Source organism: Rhinolophus hipposideros, assembly GCF_964194185.1.
Source record: "Rhinolophus hipposideros genome assembly, chromosome: 26".
Classification (NCBI taxonomy): domain Eukaryota; kingdom Metazoa; phylum Chordata; class Mammalia; order Chiroptera; family Rhinolophidae; genus Rhinolophus; species Rhinolophus hipposideros.
Window position 1 is genome coordinate 16,515,084 of NC_138072.1, and position 25,324 is coordinate 16,540,407.

Below are 25,324 nucleotides of genomic sequence, written 5' to 3' on the forward strand. Positions count from 1 at the left end.
ACCCTCATCTCCCTCCCCCCAGCCCCCTTACCCTCTGGTAACCACTAAATTATTGTCTGTGTCTATGAGTTTTTCTTTCTCATTTGTTTGTCTTCTTCTTTTGTTGTTTTTGGTTTATATACCACATATCAGTGAAATCATAGGGTTCTCTGCTTTTTCTGTCTGACTTATTTCACTTAGCATTATACTCTCAAGATCCATCCATGTTGTCACAAATGCTCCTATATCATCTTTCCTTAACGCCGAATAGTATTCCATTGTGTATATGTACCACAACTTCTTTGGTCTATTCGTTTATTTAAGTTAATGTTTTGGGGGTAGGGGACCACCACAGTCAAACACCAAACTACATTCCAGATACACTGAAACTTAAAATTATTTTCATGTATCTCATTTCCCTTTATTATTTATTGCTTTTCTTATATCTTAAGATTTTTTTTGGCAACCTTTCCATTAAATTCTATTAACCAACTAGGTGACACTTAAACAATAATGTTGTTTTGGAATTTAAATAATCTTGTAGAAAATCTGACAGTCAACAAACGGAAAGTACAAGTACATCCTGTCTTAAGAAAAATCCATTTAACAAAAGAAATCACCCAAAATAGTAGGCTCTCCTTGATATTTAAAAGTATTTCACTTACAAGTTTCATTGAATTCTATTTCGTTAACTTTATCTATCATCATAAATGTGACCTTGGAACCGATTCCACTGCAGGTTGAAGGGCCTGTAGACACCAATGTGCTTGGACATCTGAGTATTTGCCAATCATAAAACATTTCCATACTTTATTTTTTGAATACTTCAAATTTTCCATTTTAAGATTTATTCCATGCCAAGTCGAGGGACTGCTAAAAGGGAATACTGAACATATTTGGTTTACAAAATACCTTTCATAGATGGTGTGGTGAGCAGAATGACTTCCTAAGAAGTCTACACCCTAAGTCTCCAGAACCTGTGACTATGTTACATTGTGTGCAAAGGGACTTTGCAGATGTAATTAAAGTTATGGACCTTAAGATGGGGAGATTATCCTGGATACCCTCGTGGGTCCCATCTAATTACATGAGCCATTAAAAGCAGAAAACTTTGTCTGCATAGAGGTAGGACAGACGCAGCAGAAGGGGAGCGCCAATCTGTTTGAGGGAAAAGGACTCACTGTGCTTTGGCTGGCTTGAATATGAAGACCATAGATAAGAAATCCGAAAAACTGTAAACATCTGGAAGAGGCTCCTGGCTGACAGCCACCAAGGAAAGGGACCTCTGCTCTGTACCTGCCAGCAACTGAATTCTCTAACAACTGAATAACCTTGGTAGCAGATTTGCCCCCAAGCCTAGGCTGGCTGACCTGCGAGACCTGGAGTAGAGGGACAGCCTGGTCTACCGGCATTTCTGACCTACAGGGTGTGAGATAATAAATCTGCTAAGTTTTTGGCAATTTGTTATTGCAGCAATAGGAAGCAGATACACACAGAGACTGAATTATTTTCGATAAAAACTAAACCAAAAAAAAAAAAAAAGATACTGCATGGATAATGTAGGGGACAGATTATGACTGTCTTTTTTGTTTGTTTGTTTTTAGCTAGACTCATGGGTCATTGTTTCTTGTCAAGAGGTAGAAGTGGCACTGACTCAGAAAGTATACGAGAAAATTAAGACTAGTTCCTATTAACTAGTTAATCTATGTTAAAATTCAGGAACTGATCGAGTTTTTGGAAAGATTATGTTCCAAGGAGTGACTAAGATCCAACTTCAAAAAATAAACATTAAAAAATTTCCTCTGTTTAGTCCCACGGTGCTTAAAATAAAAAAACCCATGACAAAGAAGAATATTTGATATATTTCCTATTCCATTCCCATGACTTATCCCCTTTATTTGGTCTCCCTATTTCAACAATCTAAGCTAAAATCCAGCTTTGTACTAAGTACAAAGAAAAAAAATAGATATTTGGTACCAAAAGACGGGGGATCAGATGACCTTTTCATGCCATTTAAGCACCATTCCTGACAAAACTGCCTAATTAAAATCCTATTCATTGGTAAATACTTACTTACAACATCTTCTAGTGACAGGCCCTGTGCTAGATACTGATGACATATACAGTATGATGCCATGATGGCACTTAGTCTAGTGGGACGCACAGAATTGTAATACATGCAGTGAGGAAGCCAGGTAGAAAAGTACAACTAGGGCACAGACGTTCACCCAAGACTGATGAATAGAGCCTAAGCTACAGCTGGAAGGGGCAGGAGGTTCCAGCTGATCGTTTCTGAAACAGGACATTTCCGACAAAAGGACGAGCCTATGCAGACACTGAGGTGCACACCAGCATATAGCCGACTTGGATAACCAAAATATTTCACTGTGTGAGCGTGAAGTGCATATGTTGGGTGGGGTGGGAAGTCCTGGGTAGGGGTTACATCATAAAGGGCAGTAGACTTTATCCTGGAGTTGAATGTTAAGCAGAGGAATAGCACAATCATTTAAGTTTCAGAAAGATTACTTTACTAAAGGAAGGGAAGATGGGAAGATGGATTAAAAAGAAGTAATACCAGAGGCTGGAACTAGTAAGAAGGATATTACATTATACAAACACAGGTAATGAGGGCCTGAACTTGAAAAGCAACAGTGGAAATGAGAATCAGGTAATCAAGTTAAAGAATACTAAGAAAATAAAGTATGTGACAGACACAGGTTCCCGGCTAACTGCCTTTGCCAGCTCCGCGCTTTCCTTACCCACAACTCATCGAAAAGCCAGATACCTCCTCCTTCGCTTCCTCACATATGCGAGCCCATTCTGGACTCTCTCTTGGGAAAGGAGGGTGGCTCTGGCAAAGCCTTTTCTTTCTATTAAATGGAGAGAGGTGCATGTAGAGAAAGGCCCAACTCACCTGTCTTCCTTCATGTCGTGCTGAATGAGGATACAGTATTTGGTGCTGTGACCGCCATTCTACAACTATGGGGGGGACCACCAAGCGCAAAAGCCAACATGCTCAGGAGAGCAGAAGAGAAGGGTGGAAAGTCCTGGTCCCTGGTGAGCTGGCTGCGGGGCCTGTTAACCTGCGGACTTAAGTATCCTTCCAGTTTAAGCCCCTCATTGTCAAGCTCTGTTACTTTCAGACAGAATCAACCAAAGTAAGAGACAGGGCCTGGTGGCTTGAGTATGAAGGGTTTGCAATAAAGAGGAATTTAGTTTTACTTCCAGGGTCTAGCTTGGAAAATGAGTAGAAGAAGGTGCTACTCACAAGATAAAATTACAACACATGAGGTATTGGTGTGGGGGTAAGGGGTTGGCTCGAGCCAAGGGGACAGGTCTGACATGGGGATAGGAGGGAACGAAGAAAGTTTGTTCCATGTTGCTTCCGTAACATTATGGAATCATTTAGATGAAGAGACTGGAACGCATCCAAAAAGTCTCCCTCAGATCTGCTGATGTTCAGAAGTCAGATCCCATCACACGTGTGTGACCTCACACTCTCTTGGAAGAGTCTAATGGAGATAGGAGGGTCAAAAGAATGGAGACCAGACCAAAACTTCCTCATTTGAACAGTCCTAGAAAGTGTCTCTTTTTTCTAGTAAGGCTCTTTTCTAGTAAGTGCAGATACTATTTAAAAATAGAAAGAAAATTGTTTAAAGAATTAATTGACAAACATCGTCACACCTCTGCAAAACTTTATTTTATAATTTTTTATATTTTATATAATTTTTTATAATGAATACTAATTCATTAGTAGCCAAGATAATCTGGAAAGCATATAACCTGGATCTATGACAAATGAAGACCTTGTGCCAGAGTGACTACACCAGCGAATGTCCCTGCAACTGAAACGAATCTGAATCCCCTGCTTTACTGTGTATGTCAGTAAATTTGGAATAGTGAGTAACCTCATTCCCAAGGCTTGGAAAATAACTCCAGGACATGTTTTATTGGTGCTAGATCACTCCAAAGTACAAAGAGAAACATAATCTCTGGGAAGGTGACAGTAATAATTTAGCAGCGCCGTGTGTCAGATTAGATAACATTATAAGGATTATACTATTCCGCCATGAGAAAGAAGTTAATACAGGCGGCCTTGATACAATTATTTTGTACATGTGGCACAATTAGAGATGAAATGAAATGATCGGCAGCTCCCAAGTTAGGGAATAGTAAAAATACAGTCAGAGCTAAAGCAGGTGACAGTCTCACAGACAAGAGGCACAGGATATATGGCAAGAAGTCCCTATAAACAGTGATTATAAGCGCAAACCAAAGGTTGATTTTCATGTTTATGAAGTTTGGACTCTAGACGGCTGATGTACTAGGCGTGTACAGACCACAGCAATCCTCATGAAAGGCATCTGTGATGACGAGGAAATACTACCAAAGAGAAAAGGAACACGCCCGTGGGATGTCTCAAAACCCAGTAGTGACTTGAGAAAAATGAGTATCATAAATACAAATTTGTACTTCAACCCATTGGTCTCAGTACTAAAACATAACTCTGATCATGCTGCTTCTGATCATGAAAACTTTTAAGTGGGTCCCCCTGGCTCACAGGCACCCCCTCAACCCTTCATTCCAGCCCCAAACTAATAAAAGTTCTAGTCAAACTGGCAGTTTTGTCTCCTTTCATGCATCCTGCACTCCTTATATTGGCCTCGCTGATACTTCTCAAGTCCAACCTGTAACCTGCGTTTTCCTGCTCCTGCCATTCTGTTCATGTCCATTGTTGTCTGCCTCCAGAGATCCTACCAATCCTTCCAGTTTTGCCCCTTTTAGTTTTCAACATTCACTGATCTTACAACATATAGTTCCCTCCTTTACATCTTATTCTGCTCTTATCAAAATCACACTATTCTGTTTTGAGTTGTACTGCTATTGTACCTCCCTTATGATATTCTAAATTCCTTAAAGAAATTCGTTTTTGTGACTTCTACAGGAGCATAATTAAATAATTGTAAAGAGCTGTATTAACGACATAAAACAGTCATAAATCAAAGCCTTCTTCAAAGAACATACAAAAGCACGTTTATTAGAAGTCTAATAATTCAACTATTTGTCGGTTTGGTAAACATTCATATGCTCCTTCTCCTTCTGTTGATAGCAAAAAAGCAATATGTAAGAAATAAATATGGGAAGTATTCAGTAAAGAAGATAATGAATCACTGTGGTCTAGAAATTCCAGACCCTGTTTTCAGTTATCTGGAGAGGTTTAACTTACCTTTTTCTCTACTCGCTTCCTCTATAACTACCTAGTTTTTACCAAAGTGATGTGAGGAACAAGATCTTTGTTAATTAATGTTTTTAACATCTGTCAGAACACTCCTCCCTTAAAAATATACTGGTTTAAATGTCTTTAGCTTTTTCTACGTTTATCACAATGAGCAATGATTTTTGTGATTCATAGAATACCTAAAGCATAAAGAAGCCCATTATATGCCAAAGAATGTACTTTCAGTTTTATTAAAAAAAAAACAAACTACTCTCTTCCTCTACGTCCCCAGATTTCTTTCAGGCTATGAAACTGTGTCCTTCTGGCCACTGCATAATCCCAATTTATAGAGCGGTTTAATAATCTAGAAGAGGAGATATACTATGCTCTCAAGAACAGAATATATCCTAAGGGATGGTTTGTAATAGTCTTCATGAGTAAATAAGAAACCAAATTCAGATCACTAGGGTGTGGAGTGGGGGCAAAACAGTCAACTGGCGATGAAAAGTCTTGAAAAATAAAGGTAATCTATCTGATCACAAAAAGTTTAAATCTGGAGAATTATTTCCTAACCAGTGACATAGGCCAAAAACCTTAAAGCGTCATGCTTTTCAAGGACCTCCAGTTCTGATGACTCTTCTCTGTAACTTTTTGTACCATGTTTCACTTTTCTCTGTATGTTAACCTTTCCCTTCCAAGCTCTTAGGAGAACTCAACTCAAGTCTTCCGCAGTCTCTACGTCCTCCGGACGTAAAGCCCAGATTATGGTAAGGGCATTCCTTCCCACCCAAGATGTTACACTGTAAATTTAGAAACTATAAACAATGCAAGGGAAGAAAAAGTTGAGATGGGTGAATGAGAACCAAGACTCCTGACCTGTCTGTCCTATTTCTGCCCTTCTGCATCTTTTAAGCCAACAAGAAACAAGGATGCGGACTTTCTCATTTGCCAAACTACTTACAAGAAATTTCAAGAAAAACGAAGAAATCACAAAACTAAAACTAATCCCCAAAAGCAAACGCAGGCACGCGTCTAACTGCAACCATAATTCTTTACCGGGTGTTTCACTTCTAACTGTTTAAGGCAAACCAACCCTTGGACTCGACTGTGGGGGCCTGCAGTGCTCCCAAGTCAGATGACACAATAAACACTCCAGGGGTCACGTCAGAAACCTGTTGCATCACCTGGAAAGTGGTCTTTACAGTCTAGGAAAGGAGCAGCATCGTCACCACGATCTCTAAATAATTCAGCTGCTTTCTTGATAAATCTTAGCCTCATTTATTTTAATGAGGTTGCCTTGGAGGCGAGGGTGTGCCGACTCCGGTTCGTCTCGAACGAGATTCTAGCACAGACATCGACAGCTGTGACTTTCTGGACTTACAGGGACTTGAGAGTTTTGAAGACTTGATGAGAGATACGCGGTTGGGCAGAGCAGGGAGGACCTGCAATCGAGACGCGGGGGAACCGGGGCGGCCGCGGAGCAGCGCTGGTGGGAGTGACAGGTCAGACCTGCGACGGAAGCTCTCCGGAAAGGACCCTGCTCGTCGGCCCGGCCCCGGGCCAGCGTCCGGGCCCCGCGACAGATTCAAGTCGACGCGACCCTCGGCCAAAGCCCGTGGGCAGACCGGGCATCACTGACACCCGCGCGGATTAGAAACTACGAATCCGCCCCTTCCCCCACCCTCGGGGAACTGAGCTGGAGGCGGGGACGCGAGGCAGGAAGCGCCACGGGCCGGGGTCCGAGCCGGACCCGCGAGGAGATGCCTGGGCCGGGGCTCGGGCCGCCAGGGGCCGCACTCACCATGTCGTACACGTTGAGCACCACTAACTGGTTAGCCCCCATCCTCCTCCCCGCGGCCGCCGCCTCGTCCTCCAGCCGCTCCGTCTCCGCGGGGCCGAGGCCGCTCCCACCCCCGCCGACGCTTCAGGGAGCCAGAGCTGGGCACTAAGCGCGCAGCCCGGCCCGCGGAAGCCGGCGCGGGAGCATCGGGAAGCCGGGCCGCTCCCGGGCGCCGCCGACAGGACCCTCCGCACCGCCGGGCCGGACGGCTGGCAGGCCCGCTCGGGCTCAGGCACCTCCCCTCGGCGGCAGGCACGTGGGGAAAGGCGGGGCCTGAGCGAGGGGCGGGCGCCGGGCGCCCCGGGGGCGGGGCCAACCCGGCGCCGGGGCTGAGCCCGCCTGCACTCCGGAGCTTTGCTGCCGGTACCCCGGGACCTAAAATGGCGCAGCTTCTGCGCCTCACCACCGTAGAGGACCGGGGTCCCAGAAAGAATGTAATTCCCAGAATGCGGTGGGGGATTCCCCCCACTCGCTGCCTGAAGCTAAAAGGCGGAGTCTCAATAACTGCGGCCCTTGGTCGTGGCGCATTTCCAGCCCTCGACTACAGCTCCCAGCATGCTGCGCGGGTCCCGAGCCTATCAGAACAGGATTTCCCGTGGGACTACAGTTCCCAGCATGCAGTGCTGGAGGGGCCGCTGCGCCTGATCCTTTGCGGTCCGCCCTTGGCTGGCTTTGAAGTCTTCGACCCCTCTTAGCTGGTGCTACTGCTGTTAGTTTCTGTCACGTTGAGCCCGATGAAGCCAAAATGTGACAAAATACTATAGTAATGACCCGGTTTTCCAAATCCCTCCTTACCCTTTTCTTAAGGGGCGGGAGTGGGGAAATAGAGGAAGGCGGATTACTGGTGGGGGAAGGGGTTAACGTGCATCCAGTTAATCCCCAACATAGAATTTTACATTTTATGAAACTGCCTTGTTGGGATGGGAAGGGCGTACAGTACTTACAGATTAGCACAACCCTAGGACAAGGTTGGTGCTTTTACATGCATTCAACAAGTTTTTTGTGTGTGTCTGCCATGTGCTAGGCAGTGTTACAGGCCCTGGGGAATAGGGTAATGAGCAGGAGGGAGGAGAAACAAAATATCAGTGATAGTGGCTTTGCAGAGAATTAAAAAGAGGATGAACTGATTGAGTAATTTTAGAGTGGCTGCAGTGTGAGGGTCTCATGACAAGGTGAGGTTTAAGCTGAGATCTGAAGGACAAAAAGCCAGCTCTGCAAATACCAGGACAAGTATCCCACTAAAAGGGAACCTCAAAGCTAATTGATTCAACCAATCAGGAAGCTATTCCACAAGTGCATGCCAAAATGTGACTTGGGCATTGGGGGTAGTGTGGAACACAGGACATTAGAGAGCTTTGGAATATTTTGGAAGTAGAGTACGAGACTTGCTAATGGGTTGGGAGTTGAGTTTGTTAGGGAGAGAACATTCAAGGGTAACCTACAGAGTTCTGATTTGGGACATTGTGAGGATGGTGGTACAATTTATAAGGTGTGAAAATTGGGTAGAACAGGTTGGAAGTCAAGTGTTATGGTTTGGTCATGTTAAGTTTGAGATGCCTTGTAGACATCTGTGGTGTCAAGTAGGTATTTGAATAAACTGGAGTCTTGGCCATTATACGAGGTCTGCCAATTAAGTTTGTGAACTCATCCTAGAAATCATACTACATACCTCATTGCTGAATATCACTACGGTCACCTTGGAAGTACTCCCCTTGGGAAGCTATGCACTGACGCCAGTGCCTAGTCCACCCTTCAAAGCAATTTTGGAACTCTTTTTCTGGAAGAGCCATCAGAGCCGTCGTCGTCTTACCTTTGATGTCCTGAATGTCATCACAATGTCTTCCTTTCAATATTTCCTTTATCTTTGGGTAAAGAAAGAAGTCATTGGGGGCCAGATCAGGTCAGTAGGGAGGGTGTTCTAATACAGTTATTTGTTTACTGGCTAAAAACTCCCTCACAGGCAGTGCTGTGTGAGCTGGTGCATTGTCGTCATGATGCAAGAGCTATGAATTGTTGGTGAAAAGTTCAAGTCGTCAAACTTCTTCATGCAGCTTTTCAGCACTTCCAAATAGTAAACTTGGTTAACTGTCCAGTTGGTACAAATTCATAATGAATAATGGCTCTGATATCAAAAAAGATTAGCAACAGCATTGCAATAAGTTTGTCAATTGTCAGACCTCGTTGACTCTAAAGTCTTGGGACTGATTGGATGACCTAGGAAAAGGTGTAGCTAACAAAAGAGAAAGGCCAAAGGTAAATCTCAGTCCAGGATCCTTCATTTAGAGGTCAAGTGGAGGAGGAAGAGGAGACATGGTGCAGTAGGAGGCTTGGGAGGAGCATTCCCTAACCTTCCTAGAGCCTACCTATGTCTGTTCCCATGTACTCTTCACTTTCAGCACTGGATCTCATTCTGTCTTGCCTACTCAAGGATTTTAATCCAGCAGGTACCCCCTCTCTCCTGCATCATCAATTTTCCCTAGCCCCTGGATTATTCCTATCAATGTTCAATAGCATCTTCCTGACCTCATCTCTGCCTCCAGTTGTCCTCCATTTCTTTGCTCCCTGTCACAGAGAGTTCCTTTGAGTTGTCCACACTTGCTGTCTCCACTTCTTCGCTTCCCATTCTTTTGTTCATGATGAAAATTTTTATTTTTTATAATTAATTAAACAGTATAAACTCAACGTGGTGGGAAGCAATGTCAAGAAAACAAATACCATCTGGAATTACACGATTTTAAATGTGGTGGCTATCACTTTTTTTTTGTCTTTTGTGTAGAGACACATCAATTTACATAAAGAGAAAATTTTATATACTGTATTTCTGTTGTTTGCCCTTTCCCCAGTTTTGAGTTTTGTTTATATCCTCCCCTCTCTACGTCTCTTGATACATCGCCTCACTTCCTTCCCACAGTGGTACACATGCACATAATGTAAACAAAATGATAATGCGTCCTTCCATACTTTTCTTCATGCTCTCATATACAGAGCTTTTGTTTTATATAATGGGGTCATACTGTAAATACTTCTCTGTAGCTTGCTCTTCTCATTTAATGAAACCTTGTGGAAAATCTTTTAAATTACTAATACAGGCTGATTTATATGGTCAATACAATCATTTATTCAATCATTTATACACACATACACACACACACACACACACACACACACACACACACACCAGCTTCTCTGGTTGAAATCTGAGTTACAAATACTAGTTGTTTAGAAAGCTGTGATAACATCTGGACAAATTAAGGAGACTATTTTAAATATTAAAATAAAAATTTTAAACTTAGAACATCAGCTTATTTTCAATACCATAAGTTGTATATTGCATGTGTGAATCTACCATTAGAAAAACTTCTGAAATGTGTTTGACAGATTGTTTAAATATACACACATTAAGTTTTTTATAGATATTGATAGCCATGAGTTTTCATGTGACAAATTCTATGCAAATTAATAATATTTGACACATTTATACATTTTCACAATTTACTTTCTTTCTTAGGAAGGATTGTAATAGCCAAACTTAGTTTTTAAAATTTATTTTTTTAAGCTGCATGAGGGTATACAAACAACCTGAAGATAAATGCAAACACATTAAGAATAAATTTAATAGCAGTGTATATGAAAATATTTGTTTTGAGTAATTTAAGAACATTTTTCAGATTTTGAATTTGATGATACTATGAGCTCATACTTGGTATTTCTTGGTCAAACTCATGGTCTCAATATAAGTATTATACACAGTCTTACATACATATATCCATAGTAAACTTTCTTTTTTCCTAATTGCTCTTTTGCTTTCTTTCAGTTTTGTAAATTGGTGAATAAATATATTGTCTATAAATCCTCATATAATGGAAGTAGCTAAAAACTAGAATGCTAAAGAACAGTAGCATCAGGAGAAGGAGAAGAGAAGCAACCAGGTAGCCATTTGGACTGAAATAAGAAAAAAAAAAGAAGTCATTAGAAATTACTGTTCATTTTAGTTGTTAATTTATTTAAACAATTTTTTAATAGCTAGCTACTATGCCACAGACAGAAAACAAAGATGAATAAGACATCTTGTCTATCCTCAAAATGTTTACCTCTTAGTGTTTGAGGCTGACCAGGGAGGAAAATAGACAGTGTGATAAATATAATGAGAAAAGTGACTGCAAAAAGGCTATAGTTTCCCAAAGCTGCCTAGAAACAACACGTCTTATCTCATTTGCAGATTATTTGCACCATGAGCCTCCCATTAGCACAAAAAAATTGAGGAGTCAGTAATATTTGAAGTAGGGCCATAAATAATTGTTTTCCACTTTTGTTTAATATTTTACAAAAACCAAAACCAACCAACCAAACAAAATGCAGGTCCAGGAGAGAGAAGCAAAATCATTTGCAATCCCAATTTTAGAGTTAAGACATTTTACTCTGTTCCCCAAAGAAACTGGAGTGGGGTCCAGGGAAATGCCTTTACTACCAGTTTCCTGATGGATAGATACATCAGGATGATGGCCAGTGTTCGAGGGGGGGCACAACCACTGTCCCCTCCCAGTCCCACTGCCACAGTCGTTAGGTGGAGTTGAAAGACGTGTGATGGGAAGACAATGGCTGTTGAGGGGAATGGAGCAAAACCCCTGGATAATAGAGTCATACAGTTTCTAGGACATCACACATAGAGCAGAGATATTAGGGACCCACCCACGGAAATAGGAGAAGGGCCTTTCTTTGTGAGCTGCCACCCAGGTCTTTGACAACTTCCCTCATTAAAGCCTGATTAGGCACAATCATTACCTGGGAATCATTCCATAGATCTCTATTGCAAATACTGCCGTCAGGGGACAGAAACTGCAAATTAGAAAAGATAATATCAAAGATTAAGTACAATATATCAAGACTCCATTCATGTGTCTATGGTAACAATCAAGTCATGTACAATCTTAAGGCGTCATTTTCTTGAGATTAGATACATTTACAAAACAGCGGTGATGATTTTTCCGTATGTGTGACTTACGCTGCTTGCTGTAAAATTCCCAGAGCTTGTCAGTGCAATCTCACTGTCCTAACAGCTTTACACCATTTCGATTCCCAAGGAAATAGCAATAATGATATTAGTAATAATTAACAAAAATTATTGACAAAAATAATAGACAGTTAACATTTATTGAGCATTAATACTTATTGAACATGAATACTAATTGAGCAGTTGCTATGTACCAGGCCAGTGTACCAAATGCTTTATAAATTTATTCTTGGCTAATTCTTACAGCAACCCTCCCTGTTAGGTGAGAAAACTGAGGCTCAAATAGGTTAAGCTCCTTGCAAAAGTTTACACTGTTGTGAGCAGCAGAATTGGGATTTGAATTCAGGGTTTTCTGATCAAAGTGTCTCTGCTGTTCACCGATGTAGGCTGACTCCTTCGGGAAGCTGAGAATGTCAAGAAATTCAACATATGAAACTGTTATGTTTCTAAAGTTACTGACTTTCTCTCATAACTTAGCAGACTGCTTGGAATGAGACAACTTATAGCTAAATAAACAATGATTTGATTTCACCTACCTTCGTGTGGAAGAAGAGAAAAGGAGCTTAATTAATTTTAAGTTCCAGCAAAGATAAGGATTTTTACCCAGGTTCTTCACTTAATCCGCAGAATACTATATGATAGGTATTATCGACTCATTTTACAGACAGAAATAATTTCAAAGAGACAAAGCAATTTACTTAAGACTGCATAACTACTGGTGGCAAAATTAGGATTCAAAGCAAAGTAGACTTTCTAAAACAATGCCCTCCAGGTCTATCCATGTTGTTGCAAATGGAAGGATTTCCTTTTTTTTTTTTTTGAAAAAAAAAAAAGATTTTTATTAACAATTAACTAATGTACAGTGTTAATACTAGTTTTAGGTATACACCATAGTTATTCAACATTCATATACCTAAAGAAGTGACCACCATGGTAAGTCCAGCAACCATCTGACACCGTACCATGCTATCACAATATTATTGACTATATTCCCCATGCTGTACATTACACCCCCATGACTTATTTGTTTTATACTTGAAAATTTGAACTTCTTGTTCCCCTATACCTTTTTCCCCCTTTTAAAATTTTTCAATTACTATTGACATTCAATATTATTTTACATTAATTTCAGGTGTACAGCGTAATGGTTAGACATTTGTATAATTTAAGAAATGATCCCCCTGACTATTCTAGTACCCACCTGATACTATACATAGTTATTACCATATTGTTCACTATTGTTCACTATATTCCCTGTGCTTTGCTTTACATCCTCATGACTATTTTGTAACTACCAACTTGTACTTTTTAATCCCTTCAGCTTTTCCACCCTACTCCCTATCACCCCAACAAATCTAGTACCCATCTGATACCATACATAGTTATTACAATATTATTAACTATATTCCTTATCCTATACCTTACACCCCCGTAACTACTTCATAACAACAAATTTGTACTTCTTAATCCCTTCTCCTTTTTTCACAAACACCCCCAAACCACCCTCCCATCTGGCAACCTTCAAAATGTTTTCTGTATCTATGAGTTTGTTTCTGTTTTGTTTGTTAATTTTGTTCTTAGGTTCCACATATCAGCAAAATCACATTGCATCTTTCTTTCTCTATCTGACATACTCCACTCAGCACAATACCCTCCAGGTCCATCTAGGCCACCACAGATGGCAAGAACCCATTCCCTTCCATGCCTGAGCAATATTCCGTTGTATATATGTACCACCTCCTCTTTAGTCATTCATCCATCTACAGACACCTAGGCCGTCTCCACATCTTGGCCATTGTAAACTATGCTGCAATGAACATATGGATGCCCACGTCCCCTCGAGGTAGCATTTTGGAATTTTTTGGATAAATACCCTGAAGTGGGATTACTGGATCCTTCTTTGTCTCTTGTTACATCCTTTGTTTTAAAGTCTGCTTTCTTTGGTATAAATGTTGCTACCCAAGCTTTTTTTTTTTTTCCATTTCCATTTTCATGAAATAACTTTTTCCATCTCTTTATTGAAGCCTTTGTGTGACTTTTCAATCTAAAGTCTTTTGTAGGCAGCATGTGTAAGAGTTATGTTTTCTTATCCGTTCAGCTACCCTATGCTTTTGATTGGAGCATTTAATCCATTTACATTGAAAGTAATTGATATATACGTAACTATTGCCATTTTATTATTCATAATTTTGATTTTTTTTCTGTTTTAAAGAAGTCCCTCTAACATTCTTTGTAATACTAATTTGGTGGTGATGAACACCTTTAGCTTTTTCTTGACTTTTTCTTTATCTATCTTTTCATTTTAAATGACAGCCTTGCTGGATAGAGTAGTCTTGGTTGTAGATCCTTGCTTTTCATCATGTTGAATATTTTGTGCCAATCCCTTCTGGCCTGCAAAGTTTCTATTGAGAAATCAGCTGACAAACTTATGGGAGCTCCCTTATAAATTACTAGTTGCCTTTTTCTTGCTGCTTTTAGGATTCTTTCTTTGTCTTTAACCTTTGTAATTTTAATTATACTGTGTCTTGGTGTGGGCCTGTTTGGGTTCATCCTGTTTGGGACACTCTGTTCTTCCTGGCCTTGTATATCTATTTCCTTTGCCAGGTTAGGAAAGTTTTCAGTCATTATTTCTTCAAATAGGTTCTCAATGTCTTGCTTTCTCTCTTTTCCTTCTGGTACCCCGATGGTGCGAATGTTGTTATGCTTGATGTTGTCCCAGGGGACCCTTACACTATCCTCGTTTTTTTTGGATTCTTTTTTTCTTCTACTGCGATTGGGTGTTTTCTGCTACTTTGTATTCCAAATTGCTGATTCAATCCTCTGCTTCATTTATTCTGCTGTTAATTCTTTGTAGTGCATTATTCACTTCAGTTATTGTATTCTTCACTTCTGACTTTTAAAAAATGGTCTCTGTGTCTTTTTTTCTGCTTGCTATTTCTTTGTTGAAGTTCCCACTAAATTCTTTGAGCATCCTTATAACCATTGTTTTGAATTCTGTCTCTGGTAGGTCGCTTGCCTCTGTTTTTTAAAGTTCTTTTTCTGGATTTTCCCCCTGTTCTTTTTTTGGGGATGTATTTCTTTGTTTTCTTATTTTGGCTGCCTCTCTGTGTTTGTTTCTCTGTGTTAAATAGATCTGCTGTCTCCCAGTCTTGGGCTGGTGGCCTTATGTATTGGATGTCCTATAGGGCCTAGTGACAAATATCTCTGGTGACCTGAGCCAGGTGCTCCAGGAGTGTCCCTTGTGTGGGTTGTGCATGCCTTCCTGTTATATTTGGGCCTTGATTGCTGTTAGCATATCAGTAGGTGGGATTGACTCTCAGGCTGACTTGACTGGCTGTGGGGTTTGGCTGTGGGAGGCTTATCCACTGAGTGGGATTCACCCCAGCAGGCTCTGGTGCCTGTTGAGATCACCCCTTGTGTGTGCCACTTGTGAGACTAAATTGGGCAGTGCTCTGCTGTGGTATGAAGCCAACCTCCAAGTATGTTGGTTCTGGGACCTCTTGTGAGAGTCTCTGATACAGGCCCAGGCCACCCACTGCCTGTGACTGGCCAGGGGCTACCTGCTAGGAGCTATAAAGCAATCCACAGTTGGTCGCTGCCTGTGCTGTACCTGGAGGTGTGTGGGAGAGTCCATGCTGGGAACCAAGGACAGCTGCCACAAGTACCAGGTCTGGGGTAGCCCCACAAAAAGCCAGGGCACATCAAGGCCTGCGGCTACCTGCTGCTTCCTGTAAGTTTCAGTCACTGATAAAGCCTCCTGTGGTAGGCAAGTTGGATGAGGCACTAGAGTAGGAAGAATTGTGGTCACCAGGTTAATGTAAATTCTGGTTTTGTGCCAGTGCTGAGCCTGGAGCGACTCAGGAAAAGTCTGAGAGCACACTGAGGCCAGTCGCTGCCCATCTGGGCTTGCTAGACTCTGATAGTTTTCCAAGAAAGAGTGCAATGGGGGTGCGGCTGGCTGCTTGTGGAGAAAGTGCCTCCGGTGGTACAGGTGCATGACTTGGGTGGGGCGTGCTCCTAGGGAGTCAGCAGGGCAGAGCAGCGGAGCTCACCAGGCCAATCAGATTCAGATTTGGCAGGAGGGGGCGGGCTCAATACAGAAAAGATGGTGTCCACCTGCCGGCTGCACCAAAGAAGGACTCCTCACAGGGAAAATGTCTAATGTCCTCTAGTCCTCCCTGGGGAAGCCACACAATTCAGTCTGCCCTTTCATATGTATCTGAGGCCCCTCAAGTCATCATCCCTCCGCTGGAGCCCAAGGTGAGTGTCTTCGAGCGAGTGAGTCTGTGCGTGGGCCGTTTAAGAAGATGGCTGGTTTTCCCACAGCCTTCTAGCCACTGAGATGATTGGAATCCCCACTGTTTTTCGCCAGATGTAGGGGCTCCTCTTCTTGGCACCAGTACTCTGGTCTGGGGAGCATGGTGTGGGGGGCTGGAATCCTGCACTTCTCTGAGGGAAACCAAGGCAGCTGAGATATTCCTCCTGATTCTCGACTCCATACACAGGTGTAAGACCCGTTCCATGTCTCCACACCTCCTACCAGTCTCGACGTGGCTTCTTTATATTTTCAGTTGTAGGACTTCTGTTTGGCTAGACTTCAGATAGTTCTCCAGGTTGATTGTTCTATAATTTAGTTGTAATTTTCATGTGTTCATGGAATAACACAAGAAGAGTGTTTATCTACTCCGTTTTGAATCTCTCCTTTTTTTTATGACTGAATAATATTCTATTTCATGTGTATATGAATATATATATGAATATATATATACATATACATGTATGTATATATATATAAATAAGATATATATACATCTATATCAATCTTCTTTATCCATTCATCCATCAATGGACAGTTAGGTTGTTTCCATGTCTTGGCTATTGTAAATAATGCTGCAGTGAACATGGGGGTATGGATATATTTTCAAGTTAGTGCTTTGTGAAAATTCTCTGTTAATGTGACTCCGAACTATGACATTTTTGATTCTTCCCACTAGAAATCTTCTTCCCTCTTGACTTGTGTGATGGTGGCATCTCTTAGTGTAACTCATTTATTTGACTTTGTTGAGTGAAATAGAAATTTTATTCTTTCTTGTCATTATCCCTTTAGACAAATTGTCTGTGGAATTGTTCTTCTCTGTCCCTGGGTAAAATACTTGGGCAGAAAATTTTCAGGTAATAAAAATCCTAGTCCAATCTACTTATAAAGCTTTCATCTCTCAAACATTAAGAAACTTTTTCCTTCCTCACACTTGGGCCTGAATCATGCTTAAAGAGGTAGCACTGGGGAGAGGGTTTTGGACATTTATTATCTTTTCTTCACTAAACTTCCTCTTCCACTTACTTGCTAGCTGCTGTTTCAGAAGCTTCCAGAGTTGGGCACATGTAAGAGGAGAAGATGAAAACGTTATGTGGCTGAGAGACTTTGTGTATTGGATGTCAAACATTAACTTTTTCTCTCAAGGGGAGAGAGCTACCGTGTTTCCCTGAAAATAAGACCTACCCCCAAAATAAGCCCCAATTAAGATCGTCAGTCAGTACATTATGGCAATGTTCCAGAAGAAGATGACCCGACTGTATTTGAATAAATGTAGATTGTTGTACATGAAAAAAATAAGACATCCCCTGAAAATACGCCCTGATTTGTCTTTTGGAGCAAAAATTAAGATAAGACCCAGTCTTCTTTTTGTGGAAATATGGTATAAGACCCGGTCTTATTTTGGGGGAAACACAGTAGCATTCCAACATCCAACACGCAGAATGGGCTCGTCATACACTCCCACCTTGTAACTGGGAAATATCACCTGATATATCATGACTTAGGGGATGCTTTCTCTGTCTGGCCATTTACCAACCATGCCTCAGCTCCTGGCTTCCTTCGGTTTTCCCCACACATTCTCTCTCTTTGGGGTCACCTTATCCTTGAGGTGAGCAGGGATGGTCCTTTTCACTATGAGCCAAGTCCAGTTTCTTATCATGCGTTCATATGAACCCATCTGAAACTGCACACATTTACCCCCAACATTGGTGAAAGCCCCATTTCCATCCACCACATCATTCTTCAGCCTCCCTTTGAGTCAGTGTACCTGTAGGCAGCCTCTTACCTTCAGACTTTCTAGATGAACATTAAGATAGTCTTTGTTCCCCCAACAGGTTTAATCATAAGCACCTTGAAGCCTGAGATTGCCTGTATGTTATATTTGCATTTATCACAGCCAAGAAACATGGTCAAGTACTCAGATGTAATTATGAATTAAATTAATGTTTAACATGAAATCTTACCTCCCACCTCTATAGAATGTTCAATGTCATTGCTATAAAATGAAAAGGCAAATATGTAAATAAGAATAACGGTATTGGATATCTGGGTGACATCAAATTAAATCAAGAAAATAAAAATTTAATATTGAGGGACTAGTGCTAAAACTATTATAATAAAACATTTATATTCACCTATAGCTTGGATCCAGGATCTTCACTCGAAACACATACATTCCAGTGTGGTGCATGGGCCATATTAAATGGTTATGGTTAGACTTATTGATAATCTCATATGGTTGACTTAAGTCTCCTGGTTTTCCAATAGCATAAGAAAAACAGTGCTCATAGTTCTGAACAGGAAACAATGACAAAAACCTTAAGGTTATTTTCTGACTTTAACAAACAAAATTATATTCTCATATATTTATCTTGGCAAATTAATTAGAGATATAATGGTTATTACCTTCTATCATTTTAGTGCTGTCTAGTAGTTATAGAGGATATATTGGGTTAACATTTGATAAAAAGTGAAGCTTAGTGAAAGCAAATGCTATATTTATTTTTTATTTGAAGATGATAATAAATTAGGGTGTTGAGAGTATAAGCATATTATTTTCCTAAATCAAAAAAGCGTAAAATCCTCCAAGGATGTTTAATTTGGGGACAGACACTATTTTGATCATTAGGTATATGGGTATATATATATATATATCTCTAGCTATCTATACATAGATACATCCTAAGTATATATGTACACATATATAGCTATATCTAGAGATAGATATATGGATACAGAAATGAAATGCTGTTTCATTTCAGGTATAGGTTTCAGGAAAAGAGCACCTCTGGTTGCCATTTTTAGTTAATATACAGTTCAGTTACATACTGTACAGTTAATATACCCTTCAGTAAGGGTAGCTTTACTCACAGGACATGACTTGTCTTCTGTTATATTCAGACTCCAGACTGAGTCCGCCCTTTCAGTGGTGAGCATTGTGTTTCTCGAATTCAATAGAACTGAACATTTAGGGCCTTGTGTGGGCACTCTGAATCTTTCTAGAATGTAAGCCACTATTTCACTGGTTCTTAAATGTGGATCCCAGGTCAGTAGTATCAGCATTACCTTGGAACTTGTTAGAAATGCAAATGTTGGGGCCCCACCCCACATCTGTTGCATCAGAAACTTTGGAGGTAGGGTACAGAGATGTGTTTCAACAAGTCCTCTGGGTGATTCTGTGTACACTAAGATTTGAAAACCACAGCTCTATACCCTACTGACTGAGGCAAGATCCATGACTTTTACTCACCAGGTGCTTCATTGCTTCCCAAGGAATATGTTATTGTGGCAGAATCTTAGAACATTTGGGTGCCCTTTACACTATCCTCAACCCTAGACCCTTGAATGCCTTTCAGCAAAAAGTCAGGAGGGTGTTTTGTTTTTAAATAATTCCATTGCTAGTTTAATTCCTTATGATTTCTTTTTTTTTTAATTACTGAAAATTTAATGGCAGCTCACGGCCTCTGGCTGCTCATGGCTGCCCAGGGAGAGCCGTTGTTCACAATCTTAGCTGTAGAGGGCTCAGTTCACTGGCCCATGTGGGAATCGAACCAGTGACCTCAGTGTTAGGAGCACGGCACTCTATCCACCGGGCCGGCCCTCTTTATGATTTCTTACTAGTGGAATAATACTCTTTATAATTGGTAGATGGTCTATACGCAATTAATTAGTTCTACAAATATTTATTGAGCACCCATAATGGGTTCGATGTTGGAGCCACAGCAGTGAAGAAAACAAAGTCTTCTCTCATTCTAGTTGGGGAGACAGAAAATAAATACGACAAATAAGCAGACTACATAATGTGTCAGTGAGTTATAAATGCTAATGACATTAAAGAAAACAGAAGGGGACTGTCATGGGGTGATGGTAACTTTTTTGGAGGAAGTCTTCATTGACTAGTTGATTTGTATGTCAAGACCCGAAGGAGGAAGCTAGCTAGTCATGGGGGTGGTGGCAGCAAATCGCGATGACTTTGTCATTACTAAGTCAGACTGGAACCGTTGCATGGTTTTGAGCAGAAGAGTGACACGTTCTCATTTATGTTTTAGAAAGACCACTCTAACTGCTGTGTTGTGAGTAGATTCATGGTGTGCAAGGCTGAAGCAGGGAAACCAATCAGGAGGCTGTTATTATAACTCAGATGGTGATGGTGGCTTGAAACAGGGTGGTGGCAATTGGGGTGGTGAGGAGTGAACAAATTTAGAATATACTTTGAAGGAAGAGCCAACCTGAAAGACCAAATGGGGCATAAGATGATACTTGGAGTATTTTATCCTGATCAAACTGGAAGGATGGGATTTCCATTAACTGAGGGAAGAATGTTGGAATGTGTGTGCAGGGTGGATAACAGAAGCTTTGGACATGTAGAGTTTGAGATGCTAATGGAAGCATCATCAATTTCTTTTTTTTTCTTTTTTGGAATATTCACATCAGTAAACATGTTGTTATTTCTCTCAACTTATTAAAAATAAGGCCCACTCTTTACCTCATCACTCTACAGCTACCCCACTATTTCTTTCTCCCCTTTACTGTAAAACTCTTCATCAGTGATATCTCTTCTTGCTGTTTTGAATTCCTGTTTTCCACACTTAAACCCACTTCAGTAAGGTTCTGTCTCTCACTGTCCCCCTGAAACCGACCCTGTCAAGGTTACCAGTTATCTCTAAGTTGCTAAAGTAAATGATCACTTCTCGGTCCTCGTCATAGTGGACCTGTCTTAGATTTGACACAATTGATACCTCCGTCCTTCTTGTGAGACTTGATTACATGATGTCTAGAAAACCATACTCACCTGGCTTTCCTCCTGCTTCTTGGATTATTTCTGTTTCATCTCCTTTTCCCCTCTTACTTCTTTAAATAGTAAAATGACCCAAGGTTTAGTCCTTCTCTTTGTATCTCTGTATTAGGGGTTCCTAACCTCATAGTGAGTGTGTGTATGTGTGTGTGTGTGTGTGTGTGTGTGTGTGTAAGTTTTCTTTTATGGGTCTGTTTATCAATCTGGTGAAGCCTATGAACTACGATACCTCCTTAGAATAATCTTTTTTAAAACATAATATAAAATAGGTTACAATACAAGGAAACGTAGTTATCAAGAATTATAGTTGACAAAATAGTAAAAAACAGTATGGCAACATATTGCCCATTTAAAAATTTTTTCTTTAAATAACAGGATCTAGTACTGTGTTTAATAACTACCATATTTTCTTGGTAAAGTAGGAAGCAAATTCATTAGATAAGAATGAGGATGGGGGAAGTGGTATTGGGAATTTTAGGAGAGAGGAGAAAGTATTCAATAGCTATTTACAAAAGGAGGAGAGAAAATGAACTAGAGAAATACAGTTATGTTTGTTGGACATTATTATGGGACCATTTTAATCATGAAATTAAAAGGAAACAAGTCAGCATGGGTATGTGTTTTTCTCACCACAGTCAACTGCTAAAGTGGATAGCTGAATTTAACTAGATTGTGATTTAGTTGCACAAGTATAAGGAAGTCAGAAGAGGCAAAGGAATTGAGGGTATATATTAATAGAATTATAATTATTGACCATGGAATTTAACCTGGATAAAGAGGGAAAAGATAACCTGGGAGTGGGGTGAAATTGGTTAGGATCAGTAGATTAAAGGTTATGTTGGGGTTGAAGGATTGTTCAAAGAGTTGTTAAAGTAAAGTTTCTAGAGATAGGTTGCTGGAAAGATAGGGGGTGGTGGATGGAAAGTGGGATGTTTGAAGTGGAATAAAGAAGACAATACACATTATTTGTATATATGCCTGTCTTGACATGCATAGATTGTCATGTTGAAGCAAAGTAACATTCTTATTGTAGGGGGTACATTTTATAGGGTAAAGTACCTTATATGTCAGTTTTTACTTATGTGATTTGATTCTCACATAACATATTAACTTCAAGAAAATTCATTTGTAAAAAATGGAAAACTATATAAGATTGATAATTGGCAGCTGTATAGGAAATGAAACTTCAGGATTCCTTTAGAAAGACTCACTCTCAATGTTTTAATGTTTGTCAGGATGTTTAATAATCTGTAAACACATCTTTTCAGCAGAGAAAATTGTAACAAAGTTGTTAGTAACACAGGAGCAACAGAAGATTAAACAGAAATTAAGATGAAGCATTTTTGAAATCATAATATAATCCACCAGAAAAATTGGACTTGATTTACAAAAACAAATTTAAATCCAATGTGTTTCCATCAAACTTTTGATAATACTGAAATGCCAAATTACTTATTATAAATAAACAATTGCAAGGTAATGCTTTTCTTACCTCAGGTCCCCAAGCTTCTTCTAATGGGAGATGCTTATTAAGTTTAGTCATTGAGTTCCATGTCTGAGCTTCATGTAAACAACCACTCTGCCAAAAGATTATATATGGTATATCAGTGTATTTCTAAGTATTTAATATATTTTAATGCAGTTGAAAATTATATATTTAATTTTGTATTATTTAAATGTTTGCTGATATACAGAGAAGCAGTTGACTTTTGTATATTGACTTTGCATATTATTTAAGGGAACTTAAATTCTCTTATTAATTTTAATTGTTTCACGTATTATCTTGTGACTATGATGGTTTTATTTCTTCCTTTCCAATCCTTATACATTTGATTTACTTTTATTGTTTATTGTTTGCCTTATTACAAAGATCAGGAACAATATTATATAGAAGTGGTGATAACTGGTACCCTTATTTCATTCTTGACTTCAGGCTTTCACATTTTCACAATTAAGTGTGACCATTAAGTTTTCTATTTTTTTTTTTTGTATCTACATTTTATTAGGTTCAGGAAGTTACCATTTATTTATAATTTTCTAAGATTTATTTTTGAAATAATGTCATATAAAGATAATTTTCAAATAAAGGGACATTTCATCAACTATTATAATAATTTCATGCCTTTTCAATTTTGCTGGATATAAAAATCCTTGTCTTACATTTAGTGGTTTAAATATTTTACTCCATTTTCTCCTGACATAAAGCATTGCTATAAAAAAGTCTGATGATACTTTAATTTTATTTTCCTTATAAATTGCTTGCTTTCTGTCTAGATGCCCACTTGGGCTGGCTGTTCTGATTTGATATTCTCAAGTATATGTATGCTTTTTCAAGATGAAGGTTCAAATCTTTATTCTCTTAATATAGTGGATTACTTTGATTTTCAAATGATATCCCAATTCTGGCCTGCAAAGTGAAAAGGCAGAGTAAAGGGATTCATTATGGAGGCAGAGATCCATCTGTTACGGAGTATGGAGGAAAACCACCAGAGTGTAGGAGCAGTGAGGCCAAGGTCAGGGGGTTAAATGATGCAAGAAAGTCAAGTGAGATGAAGCCTGGAGAGTGTAAGTGTGATTTAGCACAAATATTATCAATGTCTGAAAGCCTAAGGCAAAACCATAAATCATCAAACCTTAAATACAGTGTAGAGCGGAAAGAAAATATCTATAATTGCATCATCCAACTATAAACATTATTTTTTCTGACCCCTTTAAGTCTGTTTTATATGGCGATGACTTCTTTTTTCATAAATTAATTTTAGTAGTCATAGACTATAGAGGTAACATGTTTTTTCCCCCCTACCCACAGCTGACTGGTTTTATTTTCCTTAGAAAATGTATATATTTATAAAGTAGAAAGGCATGTCTAATTGCATGTTAAGTTCTATTCGAATTGTAGGACGACATACCTTCTTCATAGTATTATTAAAGCTATAGTCATCTCTGCCGTGTATTTCCCACACTATGAAATTTGCCTCCACGTCTTCAATATAGCCGTCGTCATTGTATCTGAAAAGAACAGAAAGGACAAAATAACAGTTTAGTATAGAATAGAGGGGTTAAGAGCTCCAGTTTCCAAAGCAGATGGGCTTAAGTTTAAATCCTGTCTTTATCCCTTACCAGTGTGACCCTGGGGAAGTTACTTAAACCCTTGAAGCCTTAATCTTGTCTGTAAAATAATAACAGGACCCACTGTACAGGTTTCCTTCAATTCTCAGAATCAACCTAATAGTAATGAAGCGGAAAAGTTTTCATTGTTTTAACAGTTGGGGCCATAAGTTCTCTTTGCTTTGTTAGGAACCACATATCGATAAGGTGAGGGTCGCTGAAGCCCTGCCGGCTTGGCTGGTGGCAGGGAGAAAGATGGAGATGAGTGATGAAAGGCAGAAGGCCACAGCAAAAATGCTCTGGTGTCACTTGATAAACAAATATTCGCTGGGTGTCTGGCATGTACCAGACTGTGAAACCATAGAAGGATGATGATGAGAACAAAGACGCTGCAGATCTCCCTGGAAGGTGTGGCTGGGTGTCAGAGGACCAGCAGCACCGGTGAGAACTGAGCTGGACTGAGAAGCCGAAGTCATCAGAAGCTCCCCGGCGCGATGGTCGTGGAAGGCCCAGGCTCAGGGGACAGGGGATGACTTCCACCAGTAGCAGACACCCACACACAGTCCAATACGGAAAGAGTGCCCATGCCCCTGATGCTGGCACTGCAGACATAAGCCCCAGGGAGCTAAGAGGATTTACCCCAAACTCAGAGAGTTTTAAACGAGATGTGTTACTTTAAATGGTTAAGATCATGTTTTCTCCTGCGGTTATTGTATGAAAATAGGGGCTTGAGATGGAAGCTGAAATTCACTTATTGGTAAAGTCATATACATTTGCATCCAGTTTGGTGACTGTTTTAAAAATGGTTACACGTCTTCCTTCTCCACCAGCCCATTTTTTGGAATGCTACAGTCCCCTGTACCTTTTGGATGGAAATTTCACTTAGCACCTTGGTCTCGGGCAGGTTGCCTCAGTGTCTGATATATTTTCTTGTGTCACCTCTCTGTGTCCATTCGTAAAAATAACAGGTCTCTGGTAGCATCTCTTTGTCCACCGCCCTGATCTCTGCCTGACTTCGCAGTCATTCTACCTGGCTTTACAGCTCTGCTAGAAATTGC

The 25,324-nt window shown here is 40.1% G+C and overlaps 2 protein-coding genes across 3 annotated transcripts in view; both read right to left on the reverse strand.

The window, feature by feature from the left end:
• Positions 1–7,284, reverse strand: part of DESI2 (desumoylating isopeptidase 2) — a 41,326-nt gene extending 34,042 nt beyond the window's left edge. Inside the window, exon 1 of one of the 2 annotated variants that reach the window (XM_081039449.1) lies at positions 6,999–7,284. In XM_081039449.1, the coding sequence (XP_080895575.1) occupies positions 6,999–7,040 (42 nt within the window). In that variant the 5' untranslated portion in view covers positions 7,041–7,284. The remainder of the gene's footprint in view (positions 1–6,998) is intronic. The other variant, XM_081039450.1, reaches the window with a different exon arrangement.
• A 3,541-nt stretch (positions 7,285–10,825) lies between these two features.
• CATSPERE (catsper channel auxiliary subunit epsilon) overlaps positions 10,826–25,324 on the reverse strand; it is a gene marked incomplete at both ends in the record, with an annotated part of 76,526 nt that continues 62,027 nt past the window's right edge. Inside the window, 5 exons of the mRNA XM_081039451.1 lie at positions 10,826–10,979; positions 11,820–11,873; positions 18,499–18,656; positions 22,651–22,737; positions 24,068–24,167. Of these exons, the coding sequence (XP_080895577.1) occupies positions 10,826–10,979; positions 11,820–11,873; positions 18,499–18,656; positions 22,651–22,737; positions 24,068–24,167 (553 nt within the window). The remainder of the gene's footprint in view (positions 10,980–11,819; positions 11,874–18,498; positions 18,657–22,650; positions 22,738–24,067; positions 24,168–25,324) is intronic.